At 46.4% G+C, this 12950-nt stretch overlaps 2 protein-coding genes across 4 annotated transcripts in view; both read left to right on the top strand.

Moving 5' to 3' along the window:
* The window catches only part of LOC111960503 (smoothelin-like protein 2), a 19910-nt gene extending 10354 nt beyond the window's left edge, over nucleotides 1-9556 (top strand). For 2 of the 3 annotated variants that reach the window (XM_023982513.3, XM_070438014.1), the window contains exons 3-10: nucleotides 4828-4909; nucleotides 5019-5261; nucleotides 5376-5438; nucleotides 5550-5616; nucleotides 5757-5900; nucleotides 6213-6336; nucleotides 7504-7655; nucleotides 8586-9556. In XM_023982513.3, coding sequence (XP_023838281.1) covers nucleotides 4828-4909; nucleotides 5019-5261; nucleotides 5376-5438; nucleotides 5550-5616; nucleotides 5757-5900; nucleotides 6213-6336; nucleotides 7504-7655; nucleotides 8586-8712 — 1002 coding nt within the window. In that variant the 3' untranslated portion in view covers nucleotides 8713-9556. The remainder of the gene's footprint in view (nucleotides 1-4827; nucleotides 4910-5018; nucleotides 5262-5375; nucleotides 5439-5549; nucleotides 5617-5756; nucleotides 5901-6212; nucleotides 6337-7503; nucleotides 7656-8585) is intronic. The other variant, XM_070438016.1, reaches the window with a different exon arrangement.
* A 1489-nt stretch (nucleotides 9557-11045) lies between these two features.
* On the top strand, nucleotides 11046-12590 carry LOC139023874 (homeobox protein SEBOX-like). The gene is made up of 3 exons (XM_070438006.1): nucleotides 11046-11160; nucleotides 11610-11812; nucleotides 11920-12590. Exons 1-3 carry the CDS (start codon nucleotides 11061-11063, stop codon nucleotides 12544-12546), a joined length of 930 nt encoding a protein of 309 aa, XP_070294107.1. The 5' UTR covers nucleotides 11046-11060; the 3' UTR covers nucleotides 12547-12590.
* Nucleotides 12591-12950: the final 360 nt, after the last annotated feature.

The raw sequence follows: 12950 nt of genomic DNA, 5'->3' as shown, positions 1-12950 counted from the left end.
GAGAGAGAGAGAGAGAGAGAGAGAGAGAGAGAGAGAGAGAGAGAGAGAAGAGAGGAGAGAGAGAGAGAGAGAGAGAAAGAGAGAGAGAGAGGAGACGAGAGATGAGAGAGAGAGAGACATTGAGAGAGAGATAGAGAGACCTGAGAGAGAGAGAGAGAGGGTAGAGAGAGTCAGGGTTGAAGTGGGCTTGAGAGAGGCATGCGAGCAGGGCTGGGCGGCTGGCCGGCCGCTCCCTCCCAGCTGCCCCTGGCTTTCCTAATTACTTCCAGACAATGCCCTGTATTTCCCATCGCCGTGGTTACAGGTTCCACTGCCCTCTACATTCATTGTTGGCCGTGGGTCCCGTAGGTAGGGAGAGAGAGACGGAGGGAGGAGAGAGAGAGGAGGACTCAGAGAGGAGGGAGGGAGAGAGGGAGAACTCGGAGGAGGGAGGGGGAGGGGAGTTAGGACTCGGAGAGAGGGACGGAGGGAGAGGGAGGTAGAAACTCGGGAGAGGAGACGAGGGAGGGAGAGAGAGGGAGGACTCAGAGAGAGGGAGGAGGAGAGGGACTCGGAGAGAGGGAGGAGAGAGGGAGGGAGGAGATCGGAGAGAGGGAGGGAGGGGAGGGAGGACTCAGAGAGAGGGATGTGGGAGAGGGAGGACTCGAAGGGAGAGAGAGGAGGACTCGGAGGGAGGGAGAGCGAGGGAGGGAGGGAGAGGGAGGGACTCGGAGAGAGAGGGAGGAAGGAGAGGGAGGGAGAGAGAGGGAGGGTGAGGATGGGAGAGGAGGGGAGGACTCAGAGAGAGAGAGGGAGGACTCGGAGGGAGAGAGAGAGGAGGACTCGGAGGGAGGGAGAGGAGGGAGGACTCGGAGAGAGGAGAGAGAGGGAGGACTCGGAGAGGGAGAGGAGGGGAGAGGGAGAGGGAGGGAGAGAGAGGGAGGACTCGGAGAGAGGGAGGGAGGGAGAGAGAGGGAGGACTCGGGAGAGAGGGAGGAGGAGGGCGAGAGATGGAGGACTCAGAGAGAGAGAGGGAGGGAGGGAGAGAGAGGGAGACTTGGAGAGAGGGAGGGCGGGAGAGAGTGGAGGACTCGAGAAAAGGGGAGGACTCTGAAGACGGGGAGGTAGGACTCAGAGAAAGAGAGGGAAATAGTGTTTGTTTTATTATTATATATATTATATTATATTTATACATTTTCAAACAGACAGACAACAACAGAAAACGTATAGTATGAATTAGTGTTTGTATTAGACTTGTTTGCACTGGTTTGACTCAACACTTTTCATGCAGCCATACTGTATGGACTAGAGAGGGTGTGCTGTTTTTGGTGAGCGTCAGATCGGAGCACGTGTCCAGCACCTCCTAACTTAGCTGATTGAATCATCAGACAGGCATGTCATATCACCAGGTTTTATTGATTTGTTTTGGTGTCGGGAGCTGGGACACCGATGTCTTGCACAGCTGGTGCCTTGTAACCGAGAGCGTACTACTAAGCCTCTTGGATCTTGGAGATGTCGAAGTTATTGGTCCTGCTGTCCTGGGGACGGTCCCATCTCCCTCCCCTTACGCTCTCTCAATCTTACATGGCCTTCCGCATCACACACACACACATCCTACATGTCGTTCTGCGGGCACGCACACACAATCTTACATTGCCGTATTGCGTCACACTCTCAATGGTACATGGTCTTCCAGCCCCTGACCGGAACATACGGTTATCTTATCTGTACGCCAGTAACATTGGGGTATATCTATTTCTTAACCTTTGACAGTGTTTATGGACCCTCCTTGTGACTGAAACCCTGGAAAATCCCAGTAACAGAGGAGAGATCCTGAAGCAGGTTTAAAGGGGGATTAGAGGTGGGAGGCTCGCTGAAGCCCTTGAGAAGGATATGCGTGCCCAGTTAGTTTAATACAAGGGCCTGTGTGTGTGTGTGTGTGTGTTGTGTGTGTGTGTGGTGGTGTGTGGTGTGTGTGTGTGTGTTTGTGTGTGTGTGTGTGTGTGTGTGGTGTGTGTGTGTGTGGTGTGTGTGTGTGTGTGTGTGTGTTGTGTGGTGTGTGTGTGTGTGTGTGTGTTGTTGTGTGCTCGGCCAAAACAGCCTCGCTCCCACAAACACCCATCAGATAAGGCACGGGCCCCTGTAGTCAGGTGATGTAAAGAAAGTGTTCAAAGGGCCCCCTCGTTTCTGTAGGACCAAGGCGCTGACCTGGGTCTCCCTGCTAAATTGCAGGCTTTGTTGGTCTTTTGAAAGAACAGGTGGTTTTTGTGTGTCTCTCCCTCCATGAGGACTTCCCTCATTACAGAGCAAAGACCCCTTTTATACCTGTGATGAGAGGCCCACTATAACTGTACTGTCTGCTTGCTCTGAACAGCTCTGATGGCTGTGTGTGTGTGTGTGTGTGTGTGTGTGTGTTGTGGTGTGTTCGCGCCACACGTGTGTGTGTTCGCGCGCAACACGTGTGTGTTGTTCGCGCACACGTGTGGTGTGTGTGTTCGCGCGCATGTGTGTGTGTTCGCGCGCATGTGTGTATGCGTGCGGTATGTGTGTGTGTGTTGGTGTTGTTAATTTGACTTTAGAAGGGGGTGCAGAGATAGTTAATATGTGATAATGTACTGTACCTGCCTGGATGAGTAATGTACCTTTTTAGTCCCAATATATTTCTATCCCTCTAATTGTCTTATTATATGATCATGAAGGTACATTGAAAGCATGTGTTTGCATGCTGTTTACCACAGTCTACTGTAGCATTGTTTATACATAGATATTTCCTCCTATTGTGTTTGGAAACTGAGACCGCTACGTTGTGAAGCGTTTATAGAACAACGTCCTGTATTGGAAAGGATTGGTATGTGATCAATGGAAAATGTCAATATTCCTATTAGTGAGGCTTATTGTATGGAAGGGTGGTGTTGTCCATAAGAGCTGGCTATCTTTGTTTCTGTGCCCAACACTGTGCCCAACACTGTGCCCAAAATCCTGAGTGACACATACTGTCATACCCCCACCCAAATCAACCCCCCAGCCCAGTTCTCTCACAACATGCCCCCCATTGTCTTCATGTTCCATTCCGCAACCACTCAATACGCTGCACCCCTTCATTGAACCGTCGTCGAAACTGCAAGACTCGCAATATAACAATCCACTTAGATGATCTGTTTGCACATCAACATTTCTATGGCGTGTTGCCAGGAGGGACATGGGACAGCTGTGATATTTACACCCACATGAAAGTGCCATGTGCCTGGGAGAACCCACTGTCCCACTCTACTACCACCACCACCAGTTACCATCTGTATTCAGTCTCATACCCTTGAATGCTGTGTTGGCCCTGATGCTTTTTGTCCGTACTCTGCTGAACAAGGTCGGAGAGAGGGGGAGGGAGGGAGAGGGAGAGGGAGGGAGAGAGGGAGGCGTTTAGGAGTGGGGTTACAGTCTTGCTGAATAGGGAGATTCTAATGTAGTTATCCACTCTCAGGTCAGGTGTGCCTCCCTAGGGAGAAGAGACAGTGGAGGCTCCTAGAATGGCTACATTGGTGTGTGCCCAGTAACACTGCTTCTAAGACAACAAAAATGTAGAAACAGAAACTAAACACACAGGACAGGGGGTTTCATCTTTGATCCAGCCCTGCAGGCTAAGACTGAGCCCCCCCCCGCCCCTTTCTCTCGTGAGGGCTTTTCCACATTTCCTACATCCTTTCACGATTTCCTCCAAATATTTTATAGTTCCCCACTGATAATACAATGACGCACTCTCAGGGACCGGGGGATTTGTTGTTCCAGTGAGGCGGAGAGAAGGGCTGTTGTGTGCCCCTGCCTGTGTTGTGTGGAGAATTGGTGTCTGTGGGTGTTGCTCTGTGGGGTGTCCCTTGATTCCTGGTCCTCCTCTTAAATATAGATTTGAAAAGTGCCTTCCTTTTGTTGTCCATAAAATTCAGCTGCAGAACTATTTGACGTTAACTTTGGTCCAAGATCAGATAAAACCGAGGGTACCCTCTACGTTCGATCGTTGTTATCCTAATAGATCTGCCTACTTGTATCGTCAGGCCCAGAGCACCACAGTCTCACACACATGTCTGGTGGCCCATTCAGACAGGAGGAGAAGCGTGGCTTAGTACAGAAAGTTTCCATGGCTGGGACACACCAAGACAGGAGGAGCTTTGAGTTTCAGCCAGAGCATCAGGGTTGATCAGCAACCCAGCAGCAACAGCATTCCTCTCTGCTGAGGTCACCTGGCTCCTCTCTCCCCTACAGCTCAATTACTGACTTTATTTTCACTGGGAGGAATGTACCCTTTCTTTGATAATAACTGTATATAATAACTTGTATTGTATGTGTGTGTGCGCATGTGTTAGTGTGGGTGTGCGTGRTTACGTGCATACATGCATGTGTGAGTATGTGTGAGAGCGAGAAAGGGCAAGAAAGAGCAAGTCAGAAACATTACACATCCTCCACAGACAAATCACACAGCCCTCAGTCACTTCCTGGTTGTCTTCCTGAAAGACTCCTCTGTGGATTGGCTGGTTAGTCAGGCACACCGTGTACTGAGCGGCAGTCACATACTAATGAAAGTAATAGATCTGGTGCGGTAGTAACGTTGTAGGGGGATTTTACAAGATAAATACGGAACAAGAATGTTCCTTGGCCATGGATGCCATGAATGGGAACTTGAAACATGTCAGCACTTTGAAATGACTTGATCTGATCATGTCTCGGATAACATGCATATTTTGGCATCCAAAAGTTGTTCACGTGTTTTAAAGGGCCTGTCATCAAAATAGAAGATACTGTGYCACCTGAGTAGTCTGGGTTGGGGTGTTCATGTGATTCTCTCTCTGTGTCCTGTAGAGTATTGAACGTGAGGAGCCAATAGAGGTGGATCCAGCCCCTGTATCCCCTGGACTGGAGAATGGACACTCTACTGACCCAGGTAATGACTGCTCTATTCTCTACCATCTCAGCTACAGTAGAAATACAGCCAAACTTACCAACCATGTACTGTATGAGGGGATTTATTTTCTCAATGCTTGTCCAATCAGAAAACTCGACAGTGTCACATGGAAAAAGCTCGCCAGCCAATAACAACGTCCCGTATGAAAACACGGCCCCTGTTGCCATGCGGATGCCCCACCTACCCATCAAAGCCACAACCAAAACGGCTGACCCCTCAGTTATGAAGAGCGAATCTCCCACCAGTCCCATACGCTCTCAGCCCTCGCCTGTGTCAGAGCCTACTGACAACAACCAGCCTCAAGCCATCCCAGAATCCCCCATTCAACCAGGTAAGAGGCACCAGACATCAGCTAAAAGCTCTTGACTTCCATATCTTTCTCTGGTTCTTCTGATCCGTAAGCCATAATATCCTTTGAAACACTCTTTGTCTTTTTGCTGTTTAGTGTCTTCTATGAAGACATGGACCCCCAGTCTCAGCCGAGGTCTGGGCTCTCCTCGACTGTCAGGTAAGAGGGATCTATCAAGTCAGGCCTGTTACTAGAACTGGAACATACCAGACTCACACAATGATTTATTCCCACAGTTTCCTTATCTGTTCATTGATTTGTCATTTGCAGAAAAGTCCTTGTCCGCTCCCCTAAAGTCAGTGACTTACTCTGGCCTCATCCAACACAACACAGACCGGTGAGTGAACTATTCTTTACTCAGTCCTAGAGAATTGAGATAGTCCGTGCTTTAACCAACATGCCATAACCCACTTGCCATTTCGAATGGCCTCATTGTGGCCCAAGATGTGTGACACTCCTCTGTTCTCCGTCCCGCAGGGTGGAAGATGTGAGCGGGGACATGCCCTTTGGCAGGGGAGTTGAGCGGAGGCGGGAGCTGGTGAGGTCACAGACATTGCCACGCAACCTTGGTGCTCAGGCCCGCCGGTCCATCTTTGAGAAGCTGGATTCTGAAGCCAGCAGGTACCACCGTCTCTCCTGCCACCATCATCTCTCTTTCTATGCCATCCATCCCTAAACTGATATGTCCTCTCCTTTTCCCTTATATTATCCCTCCTTTCTTCTGGGTAATTCTTAACTCATACTTCGGGTGCGTCCCAATTCTCTACACTTGCACTCTCTCTCTCTCTCTCTCTCTCTCAAATTTAACAATGGTGGAAAAACACCACTCAACCACGGGGAGTGTGCAAGTGTACACTTCAGGAGAGAATAGGGACACGACCTCTGTCATGTTTGCTGGCTCATCTTGTTGACCCCTGTCCCCTCTCCTCTCAGTAGGCCCAAGCCCATGGACTCCAAGCCCAAGCTGAAGCGTTCTCAGAGCTTTGGTGTGTCCAGCGCCAGCAGCATCAAGCAGATTCTTCTGGAGTGGTGCCGCTCCAAAACCATAGGATACCAGGTGAGACTGTGGTGACAGAACACAGCTACACACCGGAACAGAGTCCTGGGCCGTATTCACAAACCACCTCAGAGTAGAGGCTGATCTAGGATCAGGTCCACCCGTTATGAATACACCTCTATAGCAGCCAGTAACAAAGATGATGAATATGGAACTGTCATCAGGTCACCTGAAATGGATCCACTACACAMMAGCAGTCTTTTGTCATTTTTGCTAGCTCCTGAAGGGGGCATTAAAATAACTCTCCTGGTTTCTCCATGGGTTAACCCATTAGCACATAGCGGAGCGTTGATGTGTTGATGAGAAGCAACTTGCCATGGTTATGCTGCATACTGAACTAGGACGTATTATTGTAGTATATTTGTGTGTGTGTGTGTGTGTTGTGTTGTGTGTGTGTGTGTGTGTGTGTGTGGTGTGTGTGTGTGTGTGTGGTGGTGTGTGTGTGTGTGTGTGGTGTGTGTGTGTGTGTGTGTGTGTGTGTGTGTGTGTGTGTGTGAACATGCATATCCGTGTCTGCATGTGTGAGTGTTTGAGTTACGGCTCATTGCTAGGGCTGTTGGCTTCACTCTGCCATGCACTCTGCAGCAGCAGCTGTGCCAGTCTGTCCATGTGGCTCTGGTTAAACAGAGAGCTGTCACGGGCCAAGGCCGTCCCCGCAGAGCAAACAGCACCGGCCGATTCCCGCAGGCAGCTCCTCCTCACACTCAAATTAGAGACCTGACTGGCGCTCAACAAACATGACAAGTTGTATTTTCCCACTGACACGCTGAGGTTTTTATAGGCTAGGCTAAGGACACAAAAACCGTGAAATTACACAGTTCTGAAATCATGTCCAATTGGAGAGAAAGAGAGAGAGACGCAGGTAGAGGAATTGAGGATAAAGAACCATTCAGGATTCCTCTTCTGTTTTCCACATTATGACAGTTGGACCGACAGAGAAACCTAGGAGAGGTCATTTCATAAAGTTAGAATAGGTAGCCAATCATTTTTATCGTTTTTTTTGTTGTATGTCTGGTTTATTCTTACGCCTCTTTTATAGTATTTCCGTATTCCCCCACTAAACACATGTGCAAATACACCACACACACTCAGAGACATTTACAGTCCAGACACACACACACACGCACACACAACCACACACTCCTAACTCTGTCTCTCCGTCCCCAGAACATAGACATCCAGAACTTCTCGWCCAGTTGGAGTGACGGCATGGCCTTCTGTGCCCTGGTCCATTCCTTCTTCCCCACTGAGTTTGACTACAACGTGCTGACGCCTGCCGGCCGCAAACACAACTTTGAGCTGGCCTTRGGGACAGCAGAGTAAGTGACTTTTACATTGTAATGCGCGTTATGTATACGTTCTGTATTTCTGAGCATTATACACATACCCGTGCACTTCTGTCTTGAATCATGTTGGAACGAATCATCCATTCATTATGTAGGAACATTGTAAGATCATCTCAGTGGGACAACGTTTTATGTATCGGGCCTATTCACCTGCATTTCCAATGTCGCTCTCCTCTTGGTTTGGTCAAGCTATGGACACTACAATGCTGTGCTTGATATGAAGGCAATCCCAAGTTACCTGTGTTGATACATTTAGAGTCACAGTGTCCCTGGCCACCATACAAGTASAAATAACATTAACGGAATCACCTTCAGATTCCATTAATAGCGTTGATACATAGAACATTGTAGCACTGAGATGACCTTACAATGTTTCTGTTACATCTTGGTAACGAGTGTCTCCAGCCCACACGTTAAGCCAGCGAGGCAGCCGCTGCCAGAGAATACCCTCTCCTCGGTCCCCGCGGTAACCGCCTCTTCCCTCTGCTCTGCTTCCATCCGCCTCCCCTCACATTCCTCCAGCCTGACCTCACTACCGAGAACACCGCTGCTGCAGCACAGCGTCTCGTAGTCCTGCTGACACGTGGATGCATGCAGAACACAGACAAAATATAGATCAGAACCATGTGTGCCTCTAGCCACATACAGAGAGAGTTCTAACACATGGGCTTTTGTACAATACCCCAAATTAGTCAACATAGTTCCATGTGATCTATTTGCCTGGTCCCGGGTCTGTTTGTCTTGTCTTACCAACCACACCGAATTATCATAGATATGAGTTGGGGAAAACAGTTCAAACAGATCTGGGATCAGGCTAATGAACGATCAGCCCCTTTAACTAAGGAATGAAATTGATAGTCCTGGTCTCCTCCTGACTTGTGCCGTGCCCTCTGTCTGATTCAGGGAGAAGGCGGGCTGTGACCGGCTCATCGAGGTGGACGATATGATGGTGATGGGGCGCAAGCCGGACCCCATGTGTGTCTTTACCTACGTCCAGTCCATGTACAACCACCTGCGCAAGTTTGAGTGATGAACGATGACCTGGCAGCTACTCYACGACATCACCGCCCCACCACCACTACCACCACTCTCTTGCCTTCAGGGACAGCAGCAATGCACACTGAGAGACGACACTTCCCCCTGCTGTAATGGACAGATTATTACATGTATTTCTCCAGTTTGAGAAATGTTTCACTCTGCCATGTTGAGTGCTCAGCGTGGCTGGGTGGGGATTCCCTGAAAGTTCTGTGTTATGTTTCAGAGAGAGAGGAAGGATCTTTCTCCCTTTTTTTTGGTGACCGACCATGTTTAAGGCTTATATTGGCACAGTTGCTGTTTGAGAGAATGGGACAGGTTGCGGAATGAACTCTTTGCTGGGGAGAAAACCTAGTCCCTTTGAAGAAGCTGCAAGAGGACTTGAGCAGTAGGCCTATAACACTGGACCAAGGACAAAGGACTAAGGATCCAGAGGATTGACACTGTGGATCAGTCTACATACCATGTTACCATCATTTGGTTCCTTCTAGAGTTGTATTTGTTCAGGCCTCATTTACTTTATTGTTCCACTGTGGTTTTCTCAGACCCGAATGTGTCTACAAAAGGCCTTGCATTGCAGCACAATAGAAAAGCTATACCAAAGTGTGCCTTTACATCAGCCGAACAGAGGAACCAAAGTACACTCACTATAAAGTTGAAGGGTATGCTATTTAACGAGCTAGAAGTGCAAAGATTAACTGCACATATGTACCCACGAGATGCAAATGTAAAACYGCCTATGTTCATAGTGTTATTGCTATGGTTGTGATTTTTATTTTATTTTCATAGACAAAAAAAAGACAAAGAAATCCTGAATAAATTGTTACTTGTTTCACACACACCTTTGTTTTGTTTTTTTTATGTCATAATTTTATAGTAGGGCTGTCAGTTAATTAATTAACTTGAGTTAACTTTTTGTAATTTTAGTGCACAAAAAAAAATGTATCGTGATTAATCGTCTGAAAACATCCAAAATACATAATCTATACAGGTTAAAGAAAGTGTGCTTTATCAAGTTACCAGATTTTGAATACCATCACTTTGGACAAAATCAAGACCTTAAAATGGTCAACTAACGTGAATTCAACGTGAATTCAACGTGAATTCAACGTGAACTCAACGTGAACTCAACGTGAACTAATTTCACCATTTGTTGGATTTAGGTGAAAAGTTAGGTGAAAAAAAATATAAAAAGCCCTTACATTGATGACTTCTTGCAAATCCAGTCAGTTTTGCACAATATCATCACAGATTTTTTGGTTTGAAATGACTTGGTAACAACGTTAGTTCAACCACTTTTTGCCCTGTAGGTTGTATGAAAAAAAATCTTAAATTAGAGCTCCAATTAAGCAAATTAGGCATTTGTAATTAATCTGATTAATCGACAAATCCTYCAATTAACTTGATTAAATGTTTTTATTGTTTGACAGCCCTATTTAATATATATATACATATATATTTAAAGGTCTTCAGCAATACTTTAGCAATAAATGCACACATTTGAGGACCAAAATATGATTTGACTATTTTGCATGATCTCTTCACATAAAAGGAAAAAAAGGAATGGGGTGGGCAAGTCAATTGAAATCATTACTAATTGGCTCATTAAAAAAGAAGATATGGAGTTGGTTTTTGTACAATGTGTATTCCTCTAAAACCTTCCAGCTTCGTTCAGAAATGTACATTTTAGGATTTGTGTAAATTGGTGTATTTAGAGCTTGAAGTTGAACGGCTGTTCATGGGAATGGAAATCGATCACTAGGCTAATTGACTTCAATACACAGGAAGAGAAAGTGTGAAACCAGCCTTTGAAGTTGCTAGGCTTTTTKCTGTATAAAATAATAGTTAGGCTATAGTTTACTTTTCGTTCATCCTAACAGCAAATGGAGGGCGAAATAACAAATATGACTCTCGCAGTGAACATGGTWGGATACATTAGGCCTATGTAGATTGACTCTACTTTGTGCGTCCAACAAGGTCTGCCTGCCCTGCGCTCTAACCTCCACGGGGTTCCTCTTTGCAGTCGATTGCCCCGGGATGAGATCTGACAGTCTGACACAGGGAGTGTCAGACAATAGCGACAGCGGAAACAGCGGGTTTATACACCATTGCTGCTTTCATCTGTTTCTTGTCAATTCGTGGCAACGTCACCATCTGCAATTCAGGATTAGAGAGGTGGGCACTAGGCTCCARTATWGGCCTATAACACCTGAACGTGCCCAGATTAATTTGGAGTGGACCGTGGGCGGTATGGGATTGAGATGTGAGTTCCCGCTATAAGAGGGCACCGCTACCCAGGACTGAGCGCATCATTTACGCATCAACAGACCGAGCTGTAGAATTATGTCTCTCTTCATCAATCATGAATTCACTGCACACAGACTGACTGACCAGAAAGAGARGGATTTTACAGCACATTTTGGAGACCAAGGTCAATGTAAAGGTAGGCTATGTAAATAGTTTTCAAATGTTCAGGCTGTAGGCCTATTCGTAAAAGCTTACCATCAACGTAATTTTTTTTTTTTACAATAGTGAGTTATATTTGTTTATTGACTTTTATAGTTTCCTTTAGGATTATTTTATTATGAATAGCATGTATTAATTAAATTGTCAATATTCTGTCTAGATTTTGCCTAAAATAAATAGAGCACAAAGAAACAAACAAAAACAAAGTCATAATATATAGAAAGATATCCWTTGATATAAACAGGAATGCAGATGAAAAGAAAACGAAAACATACYGTACATTTCGTTTAATAATTGTCTTGAATAATTTTATAACGCTATACCGGTATTTTGGACTACTTAAATAATCATCTATGAACCATATGTTTGGCCAAATTTTWATTTCAATTTTAATTTCTCACATTTTTTGTTTTTGTTGTTGTTAAGACGTGAGGAATGACAATGGACTTTCATCACCTGAACCTGAGAGAAGCGTGTGTACAGAGGGCCAAAGGAAGCGCAAAAGAACCATCTTCAGCCGCGCACAATTGTCTGAGTTGGAACAAGCTTTCGCTCTGACACCGTACCCAGACATCACTCTCCGTGAACGCTTGGCCGCACATACGCATCTACCTGAAAGCAAGATACAGGTTTGTGCAGTGATTATAACTACAAGTTAGTTATTTACACTTTCTGTATATATCTATGCATTTAGGCTAGAACAACATATTTACCTGACTCTACTCATTGTTCATAGGTGTGGTTCCAAAACAGGCGGGCAAGAAGTATCAAGAGTGGAAGACTCAACAAATCAACTAAGCCTACTTCTGGAAGAGGAGGTGCAACATGCCAACCTCTCCCAGTGGTTCCCTCCCCTGGTCCCTCCTTCACTCCAACCACAATGGGGGAGATGTTCCGACCAGACCAGATTCAGTGTGACGATGGTCAGCAGTTCTACTCCGACTGGATCCGTCTCTACAGCAACCCTGTGTCTCATCAGCCTACACCCGTCTCCCCAAACCTGGCAGAATCCCTACTGTGGGAGGAAGACCGCCGATCTCACCTGGGATCTCTTGCTACTACCACTGCACCCATTGGAAGGCAAGCACACTCCTCGCGGCCATACCGGGATGGGTTCAACCAGCCCTGCGTGGGCACCTCAGSGTATAGGAACTTTAATCTACAGACTCTAGCTGGGTCACAGGCCAGATATGGTCACCAAACCTCAGTGGACCAGGTTGTCCCCTCCCATCCACAGCAGATGTACTGGGATGTGACTCAAGGACAGGTTCATCATCCTCAGGTGGGCCCCCAGACCTCCATCGGATACATCTCAGACCTGATCTATAATGCTGCTATTGTCACCAACTTCCTGGAGTTCTAATGTCCTGTCCCTGCTTACCTATAGCCTGGTTGTCTCAGCTCTGGTGGTGCTGTCTTGCCATGAGTTGGCAAGACAACACAAACAGATGTAGGACCACTAGGCTATAATGCTTTCCCAATACAGTACCTTCAGAAAGTATTCACACCCCTTGACTTTTTCAACATTTTGTGTTTCAGCCTGAATTCAAAATGGATTAAATATTATTTTTCTCATCCATCGACACACGATACCCCACAATGACAAAGTGAAAACATGTTTTTAGACATTTTAGCAATTTTATTGAAAATGAAATACAGAAATATWACATTTACATGAGTATTCACACCCCTGAGTCAAAATACTGTATGTTAGACTCACCTTTGGCAGGGATTACAGCTGTCTTTCTGGGTAAGTCTCTGAGTTTT

This window comes from Salvelinus sp. IW2-2015, linkage group LG4p (genome assembly GCF_002910315.2).
Source record: "Salvelinus sp. IW2-2015 linkage group LG4p, ASM291031v2, whole genome shotgun sequence".
Taxonomy (NCBI): domain Eukaryota; kingdom Metazoa; phylum Chordata; class Actinopteri; order Salmoniformes; family Salmonidae; genus Salvelinus; species Salvelinus sp. IW2-2015.
This window is presented reverse-complemented; position numbering and strand designations above follow the sequence as displayed.